This window comes from Hippichthys cyanospilos, chromosome 2 (genome assembly GCF_059441005.1).
Source record: "Hippichthys cyanospilos isolate Australia breed blue-spotted pipefish chromosome 2, RoL_Hcya_1.0, whole genome shotgun sequence".
Taxonomy (NCBI): Eukaryota; Metazoa; Chordata; class Actinopteri; order Syngnathiformes; family Syngnathidae; genus Hippichthys; species Hippichthys cyanospilos.
In genome coordinates this window covers 4798313-4822568 of record NC_142370.1, presented here as the reverse complement: position 1 = coordinate 4822568, position 24256 = coordinate 4798313, and the positions used below count along the sequence as shown (strand labels likewise).

Here is a 24256-nt window from a genome sequence, read left to right as displayed (position 1 = left end):
AAAATATATTGTTGGTAGTTAAGAATACATTTATTTGCAAGTTTGGGGAACTTAGAATAATTTAATGTATTCCTTTTTAATGAAAAACGGCCTAAATTTGACATATTGTCCCTTTAAAAGTATTTTCTATTTGTTAACGCACAGATAATTAAAAGGGCTATTAATCTGGGGGTTGGAAAGGAAACAAGAACAAAGAGGAAGAAGACGAAACAAAAGCGGGGAAAAATGGTGAAAATGAGATGCCTTGTAATGCTGTGTGTTGTACAGAGGTACAGGTGGCGTGGTGAAATTGAACGGTTTTCAAAACATTGTTTCCGGTTTGGGAAAAAATACAAATTCATTTATCGGTGTTACCGTTTACAAAATCATCACCCTCAATTATTTAGATGAACACATAATTCAATATTTGTTAAGTATAGGCGCCAAAAATAACTCGCACACAAATATTAACTCATTCGATGAGAAAGCTATATGCTTTATTTTGAAACACATCTTGCCGTTACATTATTACGATAGTCAACTTGACTGACTAAGGCTGGGTCACGCTCCTAGCCAGCCGGATGTTTTCGTGCGTCGCAGCGGTGTGCTGGTAACATTTTTGGGGGTTTGATATAGACGGAGGACTCCCTAACGGCCACATTGCGGGTAAGTATGCGTTGCGTGGCTTTAGCCTTACATGGTAAGTCCGAGTCAGTCGGTCGTGTGGGAAAGCTGCAGGGTGGTCGTGACGGTTTGCTTTGCAGTGACCGCGCACGCCAACAAAGCACTACCTTTGCTTCTCAACAGGCTGATGGGTTTTGAAAATCGTTCAACATATAAATCCGGGAACTGCGTTTGTTTTGAAGGCGCCCCGATATTTATTTGTTGCCGTCCCCGTGCTTTGCAGCATCTGGGAGCCCCCCCCTGGTGTCCCAAAGGATCGGAATAATTTGGGAGTACATAAGAGGGAGTGTCGGCATCTGTCTCGCCATCTCCCGTGGTGTGTATTTCATCCCACCCACTGTTAAAAGTAGCTCAAATGTCAGCTGTACATGGACACCACAATATAATTTATAAAAACCAAATCCCACAATTTCCAAGACAGGTTACAAGCACAAAATATTAGTATTATGCTTTTATTGTATTGTTGACAATGCCAAGTTCAAGTAGCGATACTTAAAAGTTTATAAACTCTAGAAAGCTTAGAACAGTGGTTCTCAACACTTTTTGAAAGACGTTTTGAGCCAAGTATCTCTTAACCAGTACAAAGCATTTTCACGTTAAAAAAATACTTAAAACATGCCATCAGTGTCTGATTGATAGATTTTAGAACGTTTTAAACTTCATTTGTAATGGTCCACAAAAAAAAACAACATTAAATATTAAATATTTTTACAATAAATATTTGTCCACAGAAAAATATTAAGCATAAAACATCCTCTTTTGAAATTACATTAGATCTGTTCACAAAAATAACCATGAATTTGATTATTCATTATTTTTGTCTTGAATAAATAATCAGTTTCACACGTAAAAAAAACAACAATTATAAATAAATATTTGTGCACGGAAAAATATTAAACATGAAGCTTCATCTTTTGGGATTACATTAGAGATCTGTTTACAAAATAAATTACACTATTAACTTTACATATTTGTTCTCAAAAACAAATAAATATAAATAAATATTTGTCGACAGAAAAATATTTAACGTGAAGCTTCTGGGACCGCATTAGATATCTATAGATTAAAAAAAAAATATTAATAAATATTTCTTCGCAACAAATAATCAACATAAAGTATCAGACCTGTTCTCAAAAAGGAATATATATATATATATATATATATATATATATATATATGCCCTAGAAAAATATTTAACTTAAAGCGTTCTCTTTTGGGCTCATAGTAGAGATTTTTTCACAAAAATAAATCATTAACTTGACAGGTAACGAGAGGTGGCATGTGACAAGTTGGTTCAAACCATTCTAGTATGGGGGAGGATCTGGGCTTTTAAAATACAGTAATGAAACTGAATAACCTACTGACATAAAATTTGTTTTTTGAACTTACATGTTCCTGAATCATTTAATTAATTCAATAATAATTTTTAAAGGATTTTTGCATGTTTTTTTTTCAATTTAATACCTCAAGAACCCCCTAGTTCCTTCAAAGTACCCCCAGGGGTTGAAAACCACTGGTCTAGTCTACATTTCTGTCAGTCCTTTGTCCAAAGTAAAAAAAATGTTGTCTAGCCTTCACTCAAACAATTTTGTTGTTTATAATAACTGTATCCAGTATCCCATAGATTATGAAACTTGTACAAAAATTTGCCAGAGAAGTGAAAGTGATCACCCAATGCCTACAATACATAGTACTCAGTGTAAGCTATAGTAACACACATATATAACACATACTATCAATATATTTCCGTACTAGATGGTTAATTGACAAAAGTAATTGTACAATGCAACCTACCTTGTTGACAGTTGGCCCAGCGCGTTCTTGTCGTGTATGAAAAAGTTACAATTCCTTTACACACTGCGATTTGTTTTTGAAAAGCTGTTGTCCCAACGAAAGTGAAGGGGTTAAAGAGCAAAGCCTAGTCTGTGCTGCTCACTCCTGTTCACAGCCACTGACTCTAGTAGGGAGACACAGGCGATTCTCTCCCCAGAATTGAAGGTAGCGGCCGTCGCACGTCAACCAAACTGAATCCCAGAAGGAAGCGAAGTTTATAAAGCATCAGTCCTTTTCTTTTAATTCACTTTATTTGATTTCACACGCCGCTTCAACACTTTCCCCCCCATTTCTCTTGTACTCTGGAAAGTACACTGCACCCCCCACACCAAATATTAATTTTCCCCCCAATTTTTTCCCCCATCTGATTTTTTTTGTTAAGAAAGTAAGTAAAAATGATGCAGAAATAATTTAAAGTGCGAAAACATCTTCTGTAAACAAAAAATTGATGGCCCAGGCTTCCTTTGTAGGAAGGAGTGTGTCAAACTGTTTGCCGCCCATTTTTCTGATTGAGTAACAGGTGTTTGAGTGAGTTTTGAAAAGCATTTGGCGTCTTCCTTCCATTCATCACTACCCTCTCCACAAAGTTGAATGCGTAGAAAGACGAGAGCTGTACACCAGACATAAATCGTTTTTGATATTACGGATGATTTGTTGTTTCTTCGAGGGTAATTCATCTTGATTCTTTGGGTTTAGAGCAACTTTTGCATAGTGTTGCACATTATTTAACATGACAAAAGTTACAGTCAAAATTGTATCCTGACCCACTCAATCAAGTGGAATTGAATCATTACATTTTAAAATTGTTACTTCCTTATATCCTATCACACCCAATGTATCGAGAATGCCTTTTCAGTGGAGGATGCACACACACCCGTAGTTAGAAATTTAAGTGAATAGGAGGTGATTACTTTTCTCCACATTTTTTTATTTAAATGTTAACAAATTAGAGCAATAGAACAAAGTAATGGATGGGACATTACACACACACAACTGTGCTTTTAGGCAGATGGTGTGCAGTTGGTCAGCTGATGCCGAATGTGTGCCTGATCCTGATTAGCTGTCGAATCATCCTCACCCTCTCTGCCTCAGAGAGTAAGCCAGGAGGGTGACGAGTTTGATCATTTAAACTCAGTGTTGGGAGTAATGCTTTACAAAAGTAATGTCATTACTGTGATTCAAAACTTTTTGCTGTAACACGGTAGTTTAATGCGTTACACACAAAAAATAGTGATATTTTACTCTGTAAAAATGAGAGTAACACAATGCATTACAATGCATTTTTAGCCTCCCCCCACCTTCTCGTCAGAGATATAAAGACAAGACGAATATATTAGTTAGGTGTACTTTGTGCGCGAGACCTAAAGGGATGTCCGCTTGGCCAAATAGCACTAGTAATTCGACAAACCATTTAGAGCGGTGCCATAGTAACATAAAGTTAGCGAAAAGAAAACACGCGGAGGATTGCGAGTGGGCATAAAACAAAGCAGGCAAAATGATCATTCTCTCGCTCAGGGATGCTACTTCCAGCTCAAGAGGTTAGGAGAGTCTTGGCGGAGTATGTCGTACGTAGAAAATATGCTGCCGCTTTCCACAGTGGATGCGCCAGTATTTCGAAAACTTCTCAGCAAGATCCCTGTCGCAACTAGCAATAATGACAAAGTAACTTAACACTAATTTCCACTGTCCAATTGCTATAGTCTATAAACAAGTCTGGTCAATGTGTATTAGGCTGAAGCATACAAAGACTCATGTCAAACAATACATTAAATACAGGGTTAATGATGTTGCCTCAAATATAGTAATTTTGTAAAGTAACTCATTTCTATGAAATGACTGTAATAAGTAATAGATAATGCATTACAGCTTTGAAATAACTTGCCCAGCGCTGTTTAAACTTGTGGAAATTAAACTGATGTTTTCGTTGGTCGAGGCTCGCGCAAATTCACTTGTAGAGATTTTGGGAGGATTTTGTGATAGTCGGAGAACATCGGTCTGATTGACCCCAAAATATCTTTTTTGTTATTTATAGTGTGCATTCTCTCTGTAGTTCTCATGAATGTAAACAAGGCTGTGAAGTCGTGCAGTGAAATTCCACATCTACACTGGATCATGAATTCTGACCTTGTCGGAGACTAAAGTTTAGTTAAGCTATATAAACAGTATGCATGGTATTATCATTGTTCAATTAACAGACAGACATATTAACATTAACATTAGCAGACATAAATACTGCAATATAAACAAACCTAAACAAACTGTGATATTATATATATATATATATATATATATATATATATATATATATATATATATATATATATATATATATATATATATATATATATATATGTATGTATATATATATATATATATATATATATATATATATATATATATATATGTATATATAGATAGATAGATAGATAGATAGATAGATAGATAGATAGATAGATAGATAGATAGATAGATACTGTAGATAGATAGATAGACAGACAGACAGACAGACAGACCTCCGAGTGCCAAAACATTTTATAAGCAATGGCCTACGACTGACATGGTTTTAATTTCATCTGACAACGGTTTGTCTCCTCACCCAGTTAAATCTTCCAAATTTCTGAGAAATGTTTCAATTACCAGTATACTTCCATGCTCCCAAGTATATGGCAAACACAGTCTTGGAGTCAAAACATCAGCAAGCATACGTACATGCACCCAGGAAGAACGGAGTGTTAGAGCAGAGGTCCTCAACCTCCGGTCCGCTGCCCGGTACCGGCCCGGGGACCAACTGCTACCGGGCCGCATGGGCCGCACCCGAAGTAATGTACACATTTGCATCTAATTAACATTTTGTATTGAGTCATTTAATCATCATCATCGGTCCACAATAAAAATCTCAAGTGTTGAAAATAAGGTGCTGATAAAAAGGTTGGGGATGCCTGTGTTAGAGCATAAGTATGCAACAGCCAGTATTGATATGATAAAATGTCTTGAATCCGTTGCACCAAGTAACACTTTCTCCTCAGTGAGATGGCTGGGAAGTCACTGTTTGCGCCGTGTTTCAAAGTGATGGTTTACTGAACCGAAATGCAACTTACTGTTACCGTATATCCAGTCTTGCTCAGCACATTCATTGTACAAGCCTTAAGCAAAAAACATTCTTTGGAATTAAGAAATGTCCTCATTATTTTGCTTTCGAAATATGATTTGAATGAATAAGTCATTTGCACATAGTTGACCAAAGCATTCTGGGATTCCTTTCCATCTAAGTAACCAATTGGCACTTTGTAAAGTGACAATCTCTCTCCGATTGGGAAATACAGGATATGTTTTGAAATTACTCCACAAAAGGCATTATCTAGTAAATTAAGCTCAGCAAAATCTTGCTTTTCACTTGTAGTGTACCCGTTCAAATGTGAACGTTATTTTATGTAATATCACTTAAAATGTTTTTTCAAGTGGTCAGTGCGGTTGGATGCGGGGGCCTGCTGGGGGGGAGGGCTGAGGTTTGTGTGAAGCACAATGATGCCACCTAGTGGACGTGATTACTTATAGCACTCCAATGCCAAGGGAACTCATTAAGGCATTGTGCAGTGCATGTTAGGCATTGTGGTGTGGTCATAGTGTCCTTTGTCATAAAGTTGCCTACCTTATAAGGATGATTAAGTGATTGAAAGGAAGGAAGCCATCAAGATTTAGCTTTGGCTCTCAACGGTAGGGGGTGCATGTATCGGCGGGACTGTAAATGACAGCCACGCAAAAAAATATGAAGTACTCCCCACTGGATTCCATACAGTGCCCAAAGAGCCTTACAAAGCTTCATTCCTTCACTTATTTGAAGATATGTTGTACTGGTGCAATGACAGAGCAGAACAAAGAACAAAAGAAGAACAAAACAACATCAACTGCTACGTTTTTTTTTTTTTTAATTGATGGATCGATGACACTAGTGGTCAGCCCTCCTCTTAATATCAAGCCAATCAAGCACTGTAGTAGTGTATTTAAATATATTGATGCAAACTGTTATTTTGCCATCAAAAACAAATTTTTATAATTTTTGTTTGTGTTTTCCACATTTGAGATGTTTCAGATGCCACTGAACCAAAAACTATCACTGTCAAAGTCACTGATATGCCGGAAAAAACAAACAAACAAACAAAATCTTTTAACAAAAAGTGCGTTTTCTCCTTTGGTCCAAAATAGCTTAGTGTCACTCAAATGACCTTATTTCAAACAGTGATTACTAAAGAAGGGAATAAGGTAGGATTTTACTTTGTTTTTTTAGACTTCATGAAGATGAGATCTATTCTGTTTTGCTCTAGTTTTGACATTGTTGCAAAGTGTTGTTGCATCTTATACACGGTAACGTAGAAAATACCAAAATTTGACTCCATAATGTTCTTGGTCTTATATACAGGTGAGTCTTATATTTGGGAAATTACGGTATATGCAGATTGGAGTTGGAGAATATCCATCAGTTTGCCTAACTGTTGTGCATGCAGTGCATCTTCAAACAACAAAGTTTTTTTTTTTTTTTTCCCCCGCAATATCCCCTTTAAATCCTGTTAATCACCAGACAAAAGGGCAAAGATGTCTCCCGAGTCATCTGCCTGAAGTGTGCCGCCACAATAAGGAGGCTGCGGTCTCGCATAAAACTCACCCCCTTTCCCCTTTGAGCGTCACTACACTCTTCTTTAGATGATCTTGCAGACCACGCCAGTCTCCTCTCTTTCCGCTTGACCCCCCAACCCACCCCCACCTTCTCCTTCCAGGCCGAAACAAAGAGGACAGAGACGGTGGCCCTCTGTGGCCAGGTGTTCACCACGGCTCCCCTGGGTGGTAATAGCACCATCTCTCACCCTACAGCTGCCCTCACCGGCCTCCCATTGTGTGCTCCCATTGTGCGGCCACCCGCCCCTCGTTGATGCAGAAGCCACACAAGGGACACTCATTCACAAGTCGGTGTGTGCGTGTGTGTTTGCGCTTGCATCGACTACGCGTGCCTTGGGGAAAGCGGGTGTTTCCAGCCTCCGACCCCCCCCCCCCCCTCCCCCCCCGTTGTCTCAGCGCCTCGGTGTGACATAGCCTCCTTGTGATTGGCCGAATGCAGGCGCTTGCAACAAGGGAATGGCTGACATTGTTCCTCCATCTGTTTGGCCTCTCACTGCCCAATGTGCTTCCGCAGAGGGGACACAGATCTGCAACGGTCCCATTCGGAGTGCTTCTTTACTTTACCCGCGGAGGAATCCAAGCATGTGGAAACTGGATTGACTTGTTCCTGTTTTCCGTCCTTTTTCCAACCGATACACTGATGAGTCTGCAAGTGAGTATGTGCTCGTAACGAGACGATGCGTGCAGATCTTCAAGGTTTGAGAGCGTGATAGTGAACCTCATGTGACATTCTAAATGCTGCTTTGGGTTGTGAAGTAATGCTGTTAAGATTAATTAACCCTTTCGGTGCCAAGAGTGAGATTTCTTGTCATGTAAAATACCTGTGACTTTACATCTGTGCCTGTGACAAGAATTCTCATCAACTGTAATTCTATCAAAAAAAATAAAACAAATAGAAATCTAACTCGCGGAAAGTAACTATCACTCGTTCCAGTAGTGAGTAAACCAGCTTCCAGACTGGACTTGTAAGGACATTGTATGGATATTGTGGGGAAAAAACTATGCTGCGACTACGTTAGATGTTCTGAAAGGAAAAAAACACAAACAAAATATTGTCTTAAAGAAAAGTACAGTTAATTTTACAATTTGTCCCGTTATATTTATACATAGTTTTATAAACCTGACATGTTGTACAGCAGTGGTCCCCAACCGCCGGTCCGTGGGCCACACTCAAAATAATGTTTTGGAACTGATTTAGTTGAACAGTTTGCGCTTTGGTAAGCTTGATCTCTGTTTTTGGCGCCACCTCTGGCCAATGTTGATAGTGCATTTTGTAGTGAGAAGGATGGTGTGGTTTTGGGAGCAGTCAGTTGTTTTGTCTCTGTGAAATCTGGCCCACAAGTGTCTGTAAGTTGTACTTTCTTTGTAAGAATGTAGGTGTATGATAAAATGCCCATAATGAGTTTGTATGTTGTGGATAACATGCTAGCTAATTTTAGCTAATTAATCTTCATCGTGTTATATAGTGCTACCCTGTATGCGTTTAGCCCATTTGCATTTTCCATTTTGCCAGGTATTTCCTTGAAATGATACAGCTTTTGTAATTCAGTTTTATGATTGACTTAATATAATTTGCGTACATTTTTGTACATTTTGAGGCCCCCAGTTGACCGATCCGTGATGATAAATACCGGTAGGTTGGCACTGTTGTTCACGATTCATTTTGTTGTATAGGATAGTGTTTCTCAAATCGGGGTACTAGTATTCGTTGTTATTCATTTCTTTGTGTAGTATTACTATGCATACGACGATGAAACTCTTGAATCTTGAATGTAGTACCCCTGGGCGTACTTGAAGGAACTTTAGGAACTCTAGAATGTTTGGACCCAACTTATCATGTGACACCTTTTGTTACCTGTCAAGTTCGTGGTTGATTCTTGTGAACAGATCTCTACTGTAACCCCGAAACAGGACGCTTTATGTATTTTTCTGTGGGCAAATATTTATTTATAATTTTCTCTTAGAGTAAGTCTGACACTTGAATTTGATATTACTGTACTAATAAAGTTGTTTCTTTTTGATAACAGATTTCTTCTATGATTCAAAAGAGGGCAATTTTTTAATATTTTGTGGACCAATACAAATGAAGTTTGAAAGTATGCGTCCCCCATCAAAAATGATGCGTGATGCAGGGAAGCAGGCAAACGAGAGCACTGGAACGGTCACCGATAATGAGACCAAGTGCCGATACCACGGGTATCTTTTGATACACAAAACCTTAACGCAAAAACAATGATAACCGTTTTGAAAGAAATACCTGTCGTTTCCTTAACGTTTTGTGAAATTATTGCCAATTTTCTATTCTTCTAATTAGTATTTTAGGGTTAGAGCATTAACCTGCTCCAAAAGAGCGGCTCAATTGCGCATCAAAAGTGGCCAGTACAAAGTATGTATAAAGTAACATTCACGTTCGATCATTTGGACGTCTTGAATCGTATTTTATTGTAACTAATAGGCATGTCCTTTTAGTTTTACCCTTCAATTGGGACATTTTGACATGCTGCTGTAGACCTACTTTTGCTGTTGGTACTGCACATATACCCCTGTATATAATATGCACTACCAGTCAAAAGTTTGAAAACACTCTCTTATTCTGTGTTTCTAGTTATTTATTTTAAAATGTCCTGCGCCCCCCTGACAAAGTTGCCTGCCCCACTAGTTAAGAAGCGCTGCCTTAAGCCATGTTTCCACTGACAGTATCGATCTACTCTGCTCTTCTTTACTCGGCTTTACATAAAGAAGATTGCGTCTCCGCCACCACTATCTGGGAGCCCAACAGCCTTTCGATACAAAAACAGTTGGTGCCTCGTTTTTGCCTGTTTTGGAAGATTACATCAACCGCATGACAATATTCATTTCAAGTCCATCAAAGGAAGGTTGTGGAAGTGAAAACCTTTTCATTTTTCCGCGCTTTGCCGTTCGTAGTTAATGGTGTTTAATTTCCCTGGGAGGTTTGCGCTGCAGTACTTTGGGATCTGTCTCAACACAATCATTGGCCTCACGTTACTTCACGTTTTGAAATGGGGCTACTTTTCTGGAACTACATCACACCAGAAAAGGCAAGTAGGCTGGAACTCGGAGGGTGGATTTCCTGTTGGAAACTCGGCTTTTGTTGACTAGAACGGTGCTTCTCAATGTGGGGCCGGAGGTCCGTAGCCTGACTGCAGGGGGTGCGTGAAATAATTTGGGTGTTTTGGAACGGATTTAGTTCATCAGTTACAGTCAAAGATTTGTGCCTTGTCCGGCTTAGTCTTTGGTTTTTGGCGACGCCTCTGGCCAATGTTGATAGTGCATTTGGTGGCGGTTAGTTGGGAGCGGTTGCTGTCGGTCCGAATGCGTTGTTCTTTCTCTTTGTGAGTTCTTTGTGTTTTCTTTGTTGGAATGTTGTCATTGGTGTGAGTATGTCTAAAACTAGTCGTTTGTTGGTCCAACTTGTGACTGGCGATAACATGCTAACTAATGTGAGTTTTTATCTTCAGCATGTTATAAAGTGTTGCCTTTAATGTGTTGAGCTCATAAGCATTTTCATTTGTGCGAGCTTTTTCCTTTTGGTAAATGTTAGCATATGCATTGATAATCATACATATTTGCATCTAATTGATGTTTTGTATTGAAAGGAATATCATTTGTAATTTAGTCATATGATTGGTTTAATCTACGCAATTTGTGTACATTTAGTAAGATATATCCGTTTTGCATATGAGACCCACCTGAGTGTTGTTTGGTGTATTTTCTTTTCTTTACAGTGTCACGAGCTGTACTACTGACACAGCTAAATTAAAGAAGAGGTACACTCATTTGCTGTTTGCTTTCTGTATACCTAGATAGAGGCCATTGGAACACCTAGGAAGGACAGAACATTGGGTTATTAATAAAAAAAAATGTAGATATATTTATTTGTGTTCATTTTATTTGGTATTAAATTGTTAAATCATTCATGACTATTCAATATAGCAATCCATTTTGGGGTCAATTGACCGGGTTTGTTATAAGGAGGCGTACAATTTGCAATGTTTATTTTCTAAACTTCAGTATAGCCGAAAAGGAACAAATATACTTTTTGTCAAATCGAATATGTTGCTGAATAAAAAGGGCACTTTTGTTTGGCGTAAATGACGTTTTTAGTTTGTTTTGATTCCGCAAACATTTGCGATCTTTGGAAAATTTGCTTTCCTAAAGAGTTCCCTGACTCCAAAAAGTTTGAGAACCTCTGACAAAAAAAAAAGAAAATCAGAATTGCACCCCAATTTGACCCGGTCTTATACACAGGTGCTGCTTATATTTGTTGAATTACGGTGTCAACCACTTGTGTAAATCCCGCTTGAATTGTTTGAACATTTGTTATTGCTGACTTTGTGGCAATGCACTTGCCTGAAGTGGGCTTCACTTGTGTGTGCGCCCCTTCCTTTGGTTGTAGAGGGTTAGCGTCCGTCGGGAAAGCCCAGGGCCCTCTTGTAGCCCCGTAGCTGGGATACTCCACTCTGGTGGGCTGTGCCAGACATCCCCCAGTATGTTTCCAACCCCCTCCTCAACCCTCACAATCTCAACGGCCAACCTCCTGCGCTTGAAAGTGTATTGTGCCCACTCCAGTTTGAAAGATGCAACCACACTGCTCATCCTAATGCCAGTGTTGTTATGCGTGGACAAGCTAATGTTGTCAGTGGTTTTGTTGGAGTGGAACCTCAACGGCTACATTTGCTAAGTACTTGAGTTTGACTTACATTTACTCAAAATTTGATATACTTGAGCATCCTGTTAGATTTGTTTCAATGCTACACCAAGAATCTTCATTGGCCAGTGTTTGAGACTACGCAAATGGGAGGGAAAAAAGATATTTACAAATATTTTAGTTTTTCTTCATTTTTTTTAACTGAAATAATATCATTAAGGGTAATACCTCCAATTTTGTATGTATCGGATGTTAATCAAGCCAGGTCTGCACGCGCGGTGAGATTGCAGTGCAACAGGTGCTTCTGAATTATGTTGATCATCGTCAGAAGACATTTGCAATAAGTGAAGATTTTGTTTAGACGGCAAAATGAAACGTGTTAAGGTAAATATTTGTGGCGATTCTACACAAGTACGTCCACAAATACTGTCTACCTCCCACATGTAAAACTGAGCGTTGCTTTTTTTTTGGCTATCTTGAGCTTGTGCTGGTGTAATTATTGAACTGTTGCCAACTGGTGTGATGTGATATTGTTTGACTACTGAGAACACCCCCCCTCACCCTCACGCACTGTCTGAACACACGCCTCTGTCTGGGCGGTTTGAGCGGGCTTTGTACGTACGGAAGGCGGGGCATTTTCAACTGCTGCGGCTTAGCAACAATAGCTTGGTCATGTTGCTAGGTACCCCCTTTTTTATTGAACGCACCACATTGTCCCTCCCTCCCGTAATCCTCTACCAGCTTGTTCCTCTGTTTTAGCCACATGACCTTTTCAGTGACACGCTTTCTCTCGGATTTGTCTGCTGTTCAATGAATTCCATGTTGCAATGAATGTCATCCTTTATTTACAGTCTTTTCAGTCCGTCAAATTATCTTAATAATTTGAAGCACCAAAGCGTGTCAGTAGGAAGAAACATATACCGCAATTCCCCGAATATAAGACACACCTTTTTTTTTTCCAAAAATGAACGGCGAAAGTAAGGGTGCGTCCTATTAACGGTAACTTAAAAATGTGATTTTTTTTTTTCATTCTTTTTTTATTCTACACCGTTCGAAGAATATTGATGTGTCAGCCACATAAGAAAACACTGACTCTCGATCGCAGTTTTCACCCGAGTTTTATCTCTGTAAAGTTCAAGTTCAGGACTTGTACAAGCGAAAATGGTTAGATGACACGAATTACTTAATTTCCAGGCATGAAATGTTAGCGCTTAGTACATTTTGTCTTACATTCAGACCATTTTTTTTCTCTGAATAAACAAGCCACGGTGGCTTCAAATTTTGTTACAAAACTGTAGGGATAGCTCGGGAGGTAACAATGATTTGCAAGTTCACATTGGTAACTCTTAGTTAACTATTGATCAGCGATTCTTTTCCTTCTTCTTTAGGCATCGATGACTCCAGGATTGTGAGGTGGCTGCGATCGACCGGATGTCCGAGACAGCTCCATGGGCCAGAAGAATCATGCGGGGGCAGAAGCCGGCCGCATCCTTGACCTGGAGCTTGAGTATCTCCACGTAGCAGGGGCTGACCGGCAGGCTGGCAGCCCCGACGTACCTCCTGCCATGGAGGAGCAGGGGGGGAGTGACCCTGGCACCACCACTAGCCCCCTTCCAGCCGTGGTCAAGGAAATGACCTGTTACAACAAAGAAGGCGAACCCCAGGTATCTCCCACTCTCGCCGGTGACATCACCCCAACCAGAGGAGAGAGTGGCTCAACTCCCACCAAGAGCACCCACCAGCCCCTCTGTCGGACGCAGTGTGTGGACCTGGGGACCGAAGGACCGCCCGAACTACCAGTCGACTTTTCGTCGGCGGGCCGACGAGACATTCCTGCTGTGCTCCAGCATCCCTCTGTGTCTGAGGAAAATCTCTCCAAATCTGAGAAGGCATCTGCTTTTATCGACGAGCAGTATCAGGCCAAAATGGGTTTTGCGCTCAAACTGGGCTATTCCGAGGAGACAGTGCGGCTGGTACTTTCCAAGCTTGGACCGCGGACTTTGATCAACGACATTTTGGGAGAGCTGGTCAAACGGGGCTCTTCAGATGGCGAGCAACCAGTCGGCTCATCTGCATCCTCTTCAACATCGTCGTCCTCTTGTTCCTCTTACAGTTCCACCGATTTACCGGCAGCTCTGGCATCGGACTCTACGTGCTCGGCAGACCCTCTGTGTGACCAGGAAAACCTGCGACCCATTGTGGTGGATGGCAGTAATGTAGCCATGAGGTGAGAAAGCTTTGTTGCCCTAGTAACTAAGTCAGCACCTTTGGGGCGGAAACTTAATAAGTTTTTCACACTTCTGTCCTGTAGCCACGGCAACAAGGAGGTGTTTTCCTGCCAGGGCATCCAGCTGGCTGTTGACTGGTTTTTAGAACGTGGCCACCATGATGTCACAGTTTTTGTTCCGGCATGGCGGAAGGAGCAGTCTCGGCCAGATGCCCCAATAACAGGTCTGTTCCAAAACCTGCACTAGTGATTAAAGGGAGATGACCGTCTCTCACCATCGTCTTTCTCTGCAGACCAAGAAATCCTGCGGCGTCTGGAGAAGGATAAGATCCTCGTTTTCACTCCTTCGCGGCGTGTGCAAGGTCGTCGCGTGGTCTGTTATGATGACCGCTTTATCGTCAAGCTCGCATACGAGTCAGACGGCATCATCGTGTCGAACGACAACTACAGAGACCTCGCCAATGAGAAGCCTGAGTGGAAGAAGTTCATAGACGAACGACTACTAATGTACTCCTTTGTCAATGACAAGTAGGTCTGGAGTCATTTGTACAACTACATTCAACAATTTCGAGGACAAGGAATTTTCGAAAGGAGCCTATTCCTTTTAAATTTGCAATTGCAAACAGCAAGTGTATGGAAATGTTCACATTTGCCAGACCTTGTAAGATTGACCTTGAATGACTCAAATTGACAGATTGTCACAATGTGTGATAGGACCCAAGAGCACTTGAGGTAGATTGGAGTTGAAACTTGTTTTTTAATTAGACAAGGGAAGTTTGGAGAGAAACAGTATCAGGATTCCAGCAGATTAAATAAGGGACAACTTCTCATAAGTACTTTAGATGATGATCTGATAAAGATTTCACTGAAGGAATTCAACGTATATACTGGACAAGATAAAGGGCTTAATGACAAATTGTGACATGCATTCCTAAATGACAATAAATAGGGTTAACTGACATATAACCTTGAATGACACTTTGTGATGCAAATGGTAACGTCTAGTTTTAAACGTAAACAATTGGTGACGTGCGCTTCGAATGGTGACAGTTTTACAAATGGTGACATGCGCACTTTGTGACAGGGATGTACTGTATATACAGTATTTAATGTTGGTTGTCCACTTTTAAATCTCTATTTCTACCTAGTTCTATAACTATTTCTAATCTAATTTTAATCACATAAAGATGCTTTTCAGTCCTAGTACAGTTTGGCCAACATAAACAAACAAAACAAAATTTAAAATGGGAAATGTTTCTTTACCATCAAGCTATCACATATGTAGTTGATCCCTGCTAAAATACCCTTGGTTCGACACCTGTGTATTCAGACTTTTCCCCATAATGTTTTCCCAATATTTTAAAATGTATAGTGTTCTCTCATTTTTTTGCCGTCATTTACTTATCTTATCTTTAATGATTGAACATTATACAGTAACTGTACTCGTATCAGTTCTCATTCCCATCCCTTGGCCGTAGTTGTCGAACACGGAGTTGCCCTTGGAGTAACGCCCCTCGGACGTGGCCCTACAATGGAGCCCGTAGCTGACCAAACGTGAAAACAGAAAGACAAAACATGAAGCAGAGTTTACACTCAAAATTTCAATTTATTACAACAGCATTTGTACCATCTTTCCAAAGCGCTCTTTCGTCCTTCTACAGCTGCCCGTTGTCACTTGACATGTGATTGGCTCCCGGCATGACACCAACCAAGGAAGGGTAAGAGTTGCAATCCAGCTATCTCCGAGTGAATCTCACGCACAAGTGAGAACGCGTGACTGAAGGAGTACGGTGAGAATGAAAGAGAGTTTGGGAAGATGTTACAAAAGCTGTTGTAATAAATTGGAATTTCGTGTGTAAACTCTGCTTTCCTGTTGTCATGTTTGGTCAGCTATGGGCTCCACTCTAGGTTGGTGTCGGTAGAGTGCCCGTGGCATGTGTGCGATTACAGTCAAATCGTCTATGTGGCATGCAGGTAACCTTCATAGTGCATCTCTGAGTTATATAGTATTTTTTTTTTCTCTCATAATGAAGAAAAAAAAATGCAAAGCACTGTGGGCACAAACGATGAAGCGCAAAGTAGTGAGGGAACACTTTATATTTTTAATGTTTTGCCCTTATTTTCATATTTGTTTGGGTGTGGAAGCCAGAATTTTAGAATTTCCCACCCCTCTTACTTTTTTGACATCTTTCATTGAATTTTTATATTTTTTTGGAAGATTTTCGAAAAAAAAACAATGCATTCTATCCATTCATCCTTCTGTCCGTCCGTCCATCCATCCATCCATCCATCAATAGATGGAGGGGCTTTGTTACATCAGAAATGCAAGGGAATACATAGAAAAAATGCGGTGTATGACAGTAAAACACACCGCCAATTGTGGTGAGAAGGCCAGCCAATTCTTCAGTATAAACCTGACCATACCATAAGTAATGTGTGGACATGAATGCCTTGGAACACTTTTAGCATGTCGCGACAGCTGTGACACCTTTCTACAGCACAAACTGTGTCTCCCTCTCGAAATGAGTCGCAACTCCCGATGTCAACTCTCGTTTAATCGCAAATTTAGGGCACTAAGAAATGACAGCCTGACATGATTGACGTTGCTCATGATCGCAATTGAACATACCAGGCTGAGTCAAATTTGGCTTCTGTGGGTCTGAGTGTCTCACTGCAATAAAAAAAATATATGGAGAAAGAGTTGCCTATCTATGAAGTGCCCTGAGGAAAAAAAAAGAGCTCATTATCAGCGACGGAGTGATTGCTTATCGAAACTTTTTATAAACACGGTAAACTGTCAAACTGGTAGTTGGCCCTCTTCTAATGCCGTTAACCTTTGAGTCACCCTTTGGGATCTTGGTAAACGTGGCACTACAGCATAAAGGTTTCCACAACCAACTCAGAAATGGTACGCTGTTATTTCTTGTAATCTTCCCTCCCCGTATGTCAGATTCATGCCACCAGACGACCCACTCGGCCGACACGGTCCCAGCTTGGACAACTTTTTGAGGAAAAGACCTGTGATGCCCGAGCAGAAAAAACAGCCTTGTCCTTATGGTGAGCACACATTGGGACGTCAACATAATTCAAGAATCTCGCTCGCTGATTGACAACGCATATGTCTCCGTCTCCAGGAAAGAAGTGCACCTACGGCCACAAATGTAAATACTACCATCCAGAGAGAGGTGCTCAGCCGCAACGTGCTTTGGCTGATGAACTTCGGGCCAGTGCCAAGACCTGCGTTGCCACTAAGAATCAGGGTGACGCCGGGCTGGTGAAGAGCCACAGCGTGCCGGCCGGCAGCATCGAAGCAAAGAAAGGTGTGGCAAAACGGCAGTCCGACCCTGGCGTCCGAGCTCTTTCGTACAGCGACGCGGAGGAGAAACTGGCAGCAAAGGAGAGGACAGAAAGCCTCAGGGCTAGCGCGTCTGAAAACATCGGTAATTGCAACGGCAGCGTGTCCGCGGCTCCTGGAGGCCAGACACCCAGGACTCACCAGGACCAACAGTCCCTGGCTGGCACCCCTCCGTGTGTTCCTCCAGCGCCCCCTCACGACCACTACCCGCACTGTGAGTCGCCAGACTTGAGTTTCTACACAGTGGCGCACGCCTACAACAGCCTGCGCATCTCATCCAGGCAGCCCCCAGACAGCCGCTCCCCCAATGACGGCGACCTCAGGCTCGGCTCCATGGGTTCAGCCGGCTCCGAATGCGGCAGCGAAAGCAGTGCGAGTTGCGGTAGCAGTTGCGACTCGTACGGCGAGCGGCCGTGTCTCGCTTGCCAGGACGTATTGGTCGAAGACGCCGGCCATTACGCCAACCCCCACGGCAGGCCGCAATTCCGTCAAGCTGCAGGAAGCCACGAACTGTGCAGCTTGCACGTGGCCGATTACGCCGGTGTCCCGCACGTTAAAATGACAACCTTAGGAGCGCACGGCTATGATACGAGCTGGGATCCCAATCAGGTCCCCGACACGGGTCCAAAGCGGCCAGTTTACCCGTTACCCCTTCATTTGCGGCACCAGCCACTTGCTACACGTTCCAGCTGCCCGGCCGATTACCACACGCTCGCCACGTCTAATACCCCTGGTTCTCCCATTGCTCGCTGCACGGCTCCTACCAGAGCAGAGAGCGTATCGGAATCACATCTTCATGAGCATCTGTGCGTATCCCAACATCACCGAGTGAAAGCTTTGCCCAGCTGGGACATGTACTATAGGGACCCGCCAGCACTTCCTCGCTATGGGCCCGGCGCCTATCAGACCCTGCCCGACACATGCCAGGAATCATGGTCATCATCGTCTCAGTGGGCACAAGATGGCTACACGCTGCGCCCCTTGTCTCAATCCACGCTCCTCTCAGCTACATCACACTATTTAAGTCACTCTATACCCCCTGCCCAATCACCACCCCACGTGGCCCTCACCTCTTACCCGTCGCAACTCCCCGAATCGCCACGGCACAGCCGGTATGGGGACGCGAGGGAGAAAGCGTACGCCAACCTGTGCAACATCTTCCCCTCTGAGCTGGTTAGTCGGGTGATGGCCAGGAGACCCTATGTCACGGACCCCCAGCAGCTTGCAGCTGCCATCCTGGCCGAGAAAACTCTTTTGGGCTACTGAAGCAAGTGAATTTGCACCTGGTTTGGAAATCCACAATGCATGGCCGACGGCGAAATGCTGATGGATAACCTGAGAACATCGGCTTTCGGTCCTGCAACCAATAATTGGTATAACGAGTGATGAATCGGTGGATACATCAGAACACATAAATTATGATTTAGTCACTACTTCTATTCATAACGTTAGAATAAATGGAAAAACGTTGGTTTTTCAATGTAAAAGCAAATGTTTTTCATTAATCCAACAATCTTAATCATTATCAAGTAATTTAATTTTATTAACTCATTCAGGGCCTTTGACGATCATAGACGTCAAAGGTACAATTTTACCGGGCTCCACTGACATCAATGAGTAGATATCAAAATGTTATAGAAAATATTAACTAATTTAACGGCATTGAGGATTACAGACCTTCAAAACCAATTTCACTGTAATCGGCTGACAACTATAGATTTGAGTATCGTAGAAAATATAAACTCATTCAACACCATTGACGATTAGAGATGACAAAGATAGAATTTTTCTGGGCTCCACTGACAGTTATAGGCAAAATATTAACTAATTCAATGCCATTGATGATTATCGAAGTTCAACATCCAATTTTACTGGGCTCTGCTGACAGCGATAGATTTGAAAACTATGATAGAAATGATAAACTCATTCAACGCCATCGACAATAATATATGTATAGCTCCTTCTTACTAGGCTCATCTAAAAAATATCAATTAAAAAAAATTTTTTTTTCTTTACTTCTATAGCTGCAACGGAGTCCAGTAAAAGAATCTTTGACGTCTGTAATCAGAATCTTGAACCCATTAAGTGCCATTGATGATTATATACATGAAAGATTACATTTTACTGGACTCCCTTGACAGTTATACAATCAAAAATGTTACAGAAATATTAACTCATTCAAAGCGATTGGTGATTTTAGACACATTCAAAATCCAATTTTTCTGGGCTCCACTGACAGCTATAGATTTGAAAACTATTATGGAAAATTTAAACTCATGTCAAGGAAAATTAGAAACTGAAAGAAAATTTAAACTCAAAATCCTTTACTAGGCTCCACTGACCACTATAAAAGAAAAAAAAAAAAATATTATTTTTATTTTTTTCCCCGACAGCTGAAGCCTGGTGTCCAGTTAACCTGAATCTTTGACGTCTGTAATCATCAGTGGCAGTTCCAAAACTGTGTGTATTGTTGGGCCTTTTTGTGTGTGGGCCACTAATGACAGTTCGTCACCTTGTTGAAGATGACAAGTGTTTTGGGGCCACACTATTGCTGTAGACATGGACAATCCTGTGGCATGTACCTTCATTTTAGTAAGGGACACACTCTCTTTCTCTCTCTCGCTCTCTTTTTGTATATGTACATATGTGAACATGTATGCATATATATATATATATATATATATATATATATTAGTTACATTACGATACTTACATTACTATATTACTCTCACCACCATAACTGGATAAATGGATTTGCCGTTCAAAATGTAGTTCATTATGCTCAAAACCGGTTGTCCTAAGCCTAAAAACAAATCCTGAATCTGTATTGCAAATGTTTGAAGACAAGTTACAAAATCTTTTTTTTGTATTATACAAAAAAAGCACAAACAATGCATCACTACTATCACTAAAAGTTTTAGTGATAGTAGTGATGCATTGTTTGTGCTTCAGGCAAAAACATTTGTGCATTTCACAATTTCAATGTTAATAATCAAATTCAAGTTCATTCGGCTAGGTTAGGGACAAACGTTTGAAAAATAATTTCGGTGGGGCTAACTTTAGCAGCTAGCCTACGACAGCGCTATTGTGTTTAATGTACTATTTGACATGAGTTAAAAATACTATTTAACATGAGTTTTTGTATGCTTCATATTCATACACACTGACCACAACTATTTATGCACTATAGCAATTGTACAGTAAACGTTAGTGTTATCTTACCTCGTCATTATTGCTATTTGCCGGGGATCTCAATGGCAAGGTTTCGTATTGCTGGCAAATCCACTGTGGAAAGTGGCAGCATATCTTTTACGCACGACATACTGTTCCACTAGTCTCCTAACACCTTGAGGTGGAAGTGGCAACCCTGAGTGAGAGAACAATCATTTTGACTGCTTCGTTTTATCCCCTTTCTCAATCTTCCGCGTGTTTTCTTTTCGCTAACTTCACGTTACTATGGCACCACTCTAAATGGTTTGTCAAATTACTGGTGCTATTTGGCGAAGGGAACAGCTCTTTAGGTGTCACACACAAAGTGCATCTAATAGTTATATTCTTGTCTTTATCACTGACGAACTGAAAATAATGGCCGTACGTCCGTCCTGTATACGTATTGTCCGCATTCAAGCTGTCGTCTGCTGCTGCCGCATTCATCTCTGCTGTGCTAGAAACTAATAACGAAAAGTAAACATTTTGCCCTGGACTTTTCTCCTCTGTGTGTGTGCGTGCGTGCGTGCTTGTATATGCACTACACCACAAAAACTCGACTCTGTGTGACCATTTTGTGTTGGGTTGCCTGGAATCTGCTACAGACACATTCTCTCGTGTAAATGTGTCATGCATGTATATTTACTTATTCTGAAGCAAATTCCAGCACAATCCCCAATGAGGCAAGTTTGATCCAAATTGTATCAAGAAGTGAATTGCCGATGTTATGTACAGGTAGTATGTTCAATTATCTCTCCGCGTACAGGTCACAGTCTTGATTTAGTAACTAAGTGTATGTTCCAGCTCATGTACCATTGTGGAAAAATTCCAGCGGACAAAGACAGTTGGCAGACTACTTAGTGTAGGTGTTAGCTGCTTTGGGATCTTTGGTTCGAGACTGCTTATTTTTTGCAACATCTGTCAAAAGAAATGCGGAGGTTCAGCTTTGTTGAGCGATCAGAGTCCTTCTCGATCAGTGTTGCGTGATAAGAATGAAGAGTGCTTCTCTTGCAGCCTGTATGCTGTGGAAAAGAAGCGAATCCAAAAAAGATAACTAAGAAGCGCCTTCGCTCTGGCCCGCTGGCACCGTGTGTCAGCGTGGCACCCGAGCGTGGGCCCAAAGTAATGCCTCTTCACGGCATCGTGCTTACGACACATCTGATACTCTGAACTGTGTTCAGTTAACTGTTTTGCATGTTTCCGTGGCTTTTGATTTATGCACGTGTTGTTGTGCCAACTCGACTTGGCAGCATTGAAAGTTCACTCCAATAACTCTGTAATTTTACTATTGTAACAGCAGCTGTACTTGTTAAATAAAGAGTACATATACCTAAGCGAGGACGATAACCATTTATTTCATACCTGTTCAGTAGAGTATGTTTCCATTGTGTAAAGTGTATTTAATCCCTGAGTGTCTGTGGATTTGTCATTAGCATGGCCATATTGTCACCCAGCTTGGGCTGACTTTCAAAGGGTCATAACATTGTCAAAAATAAATATATATTTACTTTCAACCCCTCAAAATGTTCAGTATCAGCTCTATCCGTACACATTTAAAAAAAAGGTGTATGTGTGTATACAAATATTGTAAAAATGTGATAAGCAGAAATAACTAGGCTGTATTTTTATTTAATCACGAAATTGAAATAGGAATTTTTATTAAATCATTTAGAGTATTATGACTTTTGAAAACTTGCTTGAAAGGAGTCCAGGCTAAGCCAATCATCAGTCATTGTAAGGCTTGCAAATGTCATAAGTTGGCCGCTAGTGCCACCCGGTGGCTTTGGGGTGTCAACACTAAAATGTGTATTGCGCCTTGTTTGTGAGTTGTCGTTGAAAGGATTAATGCAAAACATTGGGGGAAATGCATGATAGTAGTATGTTAAAAGTTGTCATGTTTTGGCAATCTATGCAATATTTTTGCCTCCTAGTGTTTTTTTTTTTGGATTCTTTTCCTTGATATGACACATCAAGAACACCAACAAGTCCGAGTGGTCAAAATTTCGCCTTGGGTTAAACATCATTTTCAAAATGTTGACTGCCATTTTGCCACTTGCCGTAGACTAAAACTTACAACCCAGTTGTGCAGGACTCATGCAATGAGTCAATGCAATGTTTTATGAATTTGCTCAGAAGACATTCACTGGCTGATCTCACGAAAAATGACACATACTCCCTTTCAAACAAAAGTAGTCTTTTTTGCTCCATAAGTGTGGTTGCAGTGCTGCATCTGACTTTTGTCATGTTCACCTATATTTGTGTATTTCTGGGGGTTGAATGCCAGAAAAGTAGGTCCTCTACTCAAAAGATGTCAGAATAATTGTAAAAATAGTGATTATACTTTTAATCAATATATGGTGCTTGCAATAAAAAAAAGGGTTAGCTTTGCTATGAGAATGGATGCACTGCTGTCTTGACACACAGAATGCTTTGCCACTCATGCACTATTCACACACGCACACGCACACCAACAAGTACACTGGGCTACGGCCATGTTTTTTTCTTTCGAGGGCGGGAACCTTCATATCCGGTTATTTGAGACTTCTGAATCACATAAAATGAGAGATCGGAGAGGATGCTTTAGAGCGCAGTAGACTTGTAGTCGTGCGGTCCTCCGTTCTCATGCATGAGGTAGAAACTTCTCTGTGTATAGTTGTTCACAAATGTCTAACAGTGAACCTGACAAAAGACAAAGATTATTTGCAGAAGGCCTACAAGCAACAATCGATGCGAACTGACTGCGTCCCCACTTTACATCATGCAGTAATTCCGCAGTTCTGAGCAGAGATTCGAAAATCAAGTCCAGAAAGTAAAATACTTGCCAGAATTTGGCTTTAGCCACGTGTGCGTTCATTTAGTTTTCACTCAAGTTAACGAGCTCATTTGATTGCAAGTTGATGAGAAGCACCTGTAGCTAAAGCCAAACTGTGGCGGGGTTTTTATTTTCTGAACCTGGCTCTCGTGGTTTGGGGAAATAAATAATGCTATAAATAACTAATGCTAAATAAATGATAATGACCGACTACGTGGACGGCGTAACAAGCTACACATTTAAGTTGCTCAATGAAGTTTGCGTGATAGGGCGACATCTATGGGACGTGTTTGGTGCGACGGGACTCGAAACGTGACAAGAGACAGACAGTTTGGGAAAGGTAAAAACAGGACACAGAAACATGGCGGCCTTCCAGCACACATTTTCAAAGGGAGACATAAATGAACGTTAGAAAATAAAGCATTTGAAGATTTCTTCACAAAATAAATGTCACTTAATGACCCTGCGTGTAAATAAGGAGGGTCTCGAACGTTGGGTCAGTTTGCCTTTTTTCTTTTCTTGAAACCAAGACGGTAACAACCTTGGCAACACCGCTGAAACGTAAACGGGAAACAGTGTGGCTGTCCAGATTTAAAGCAGGTCTTTCAAAATAAGAAAACACAGGTAAGTAAACAATACAAACTGGAGCGCTTGAAAAATCCCTAACACAGAATAAATATGTATATTTTAATGCTCCTGTTTGTGAGCACGGACAGATTCGGGCGTTGATTCGGTCTGCTTGCTCTTTTGTATGAAAATGATGTGGTTAACAAAAGCTGCTGTAAGTAACTCCTCGACGTGGAACGCAGCTGGAACGTG

At 41.0% G+C, this 24256-nt stretch overlaps 1 protein-coding gene across 3 annotated transcripts; it reads left to right on the top strand.

Annotated features, from left to right (window-relative positions):
- Positions 1–525: 525 nt before the first annotated feature.
- Positions 526–20282, top strand: LOC148426943 (putative ribonuclease ZC3H12C). Of its 3 annotated transcripts, XM_088408920.1 has the most exons (7): positions 540–645; positions 887–979; positions 13225–14063; positions 14148–14287; positions 14357–14591; positions 17014–17120; positions 17198–20282. In XM_088408920.1, the coding sequence occupies exons 3-7, from the start codon at positions 13285–13287 to the stop codon at positions 18682–18684; spliced, it is 2748 nt and encodes a 915-aa protein (XP_088265046.1). In that variant the 5' UTR covers positions 540–645; positions 887–979; positions 13225–13284; the 3' UTR covers positions 18685–20282. The 3 variants fall into 3 exon arrangements, with proteins under 3 accessions (XP_088265045.1, XP_088265046.1, XP_088265047.1); XM_088408919.1 differs by lacking the exon at positions 887–979 and having other exon boundaries at positions 526–645; XM_088408921.1 differs by lacking the exons at positions 540–645; positions 887–979 and adding an exon at positions 7634–7819.
- The last annotated feature ends 3974 nt before the right edge of the window (positions 20283–24256 follow it).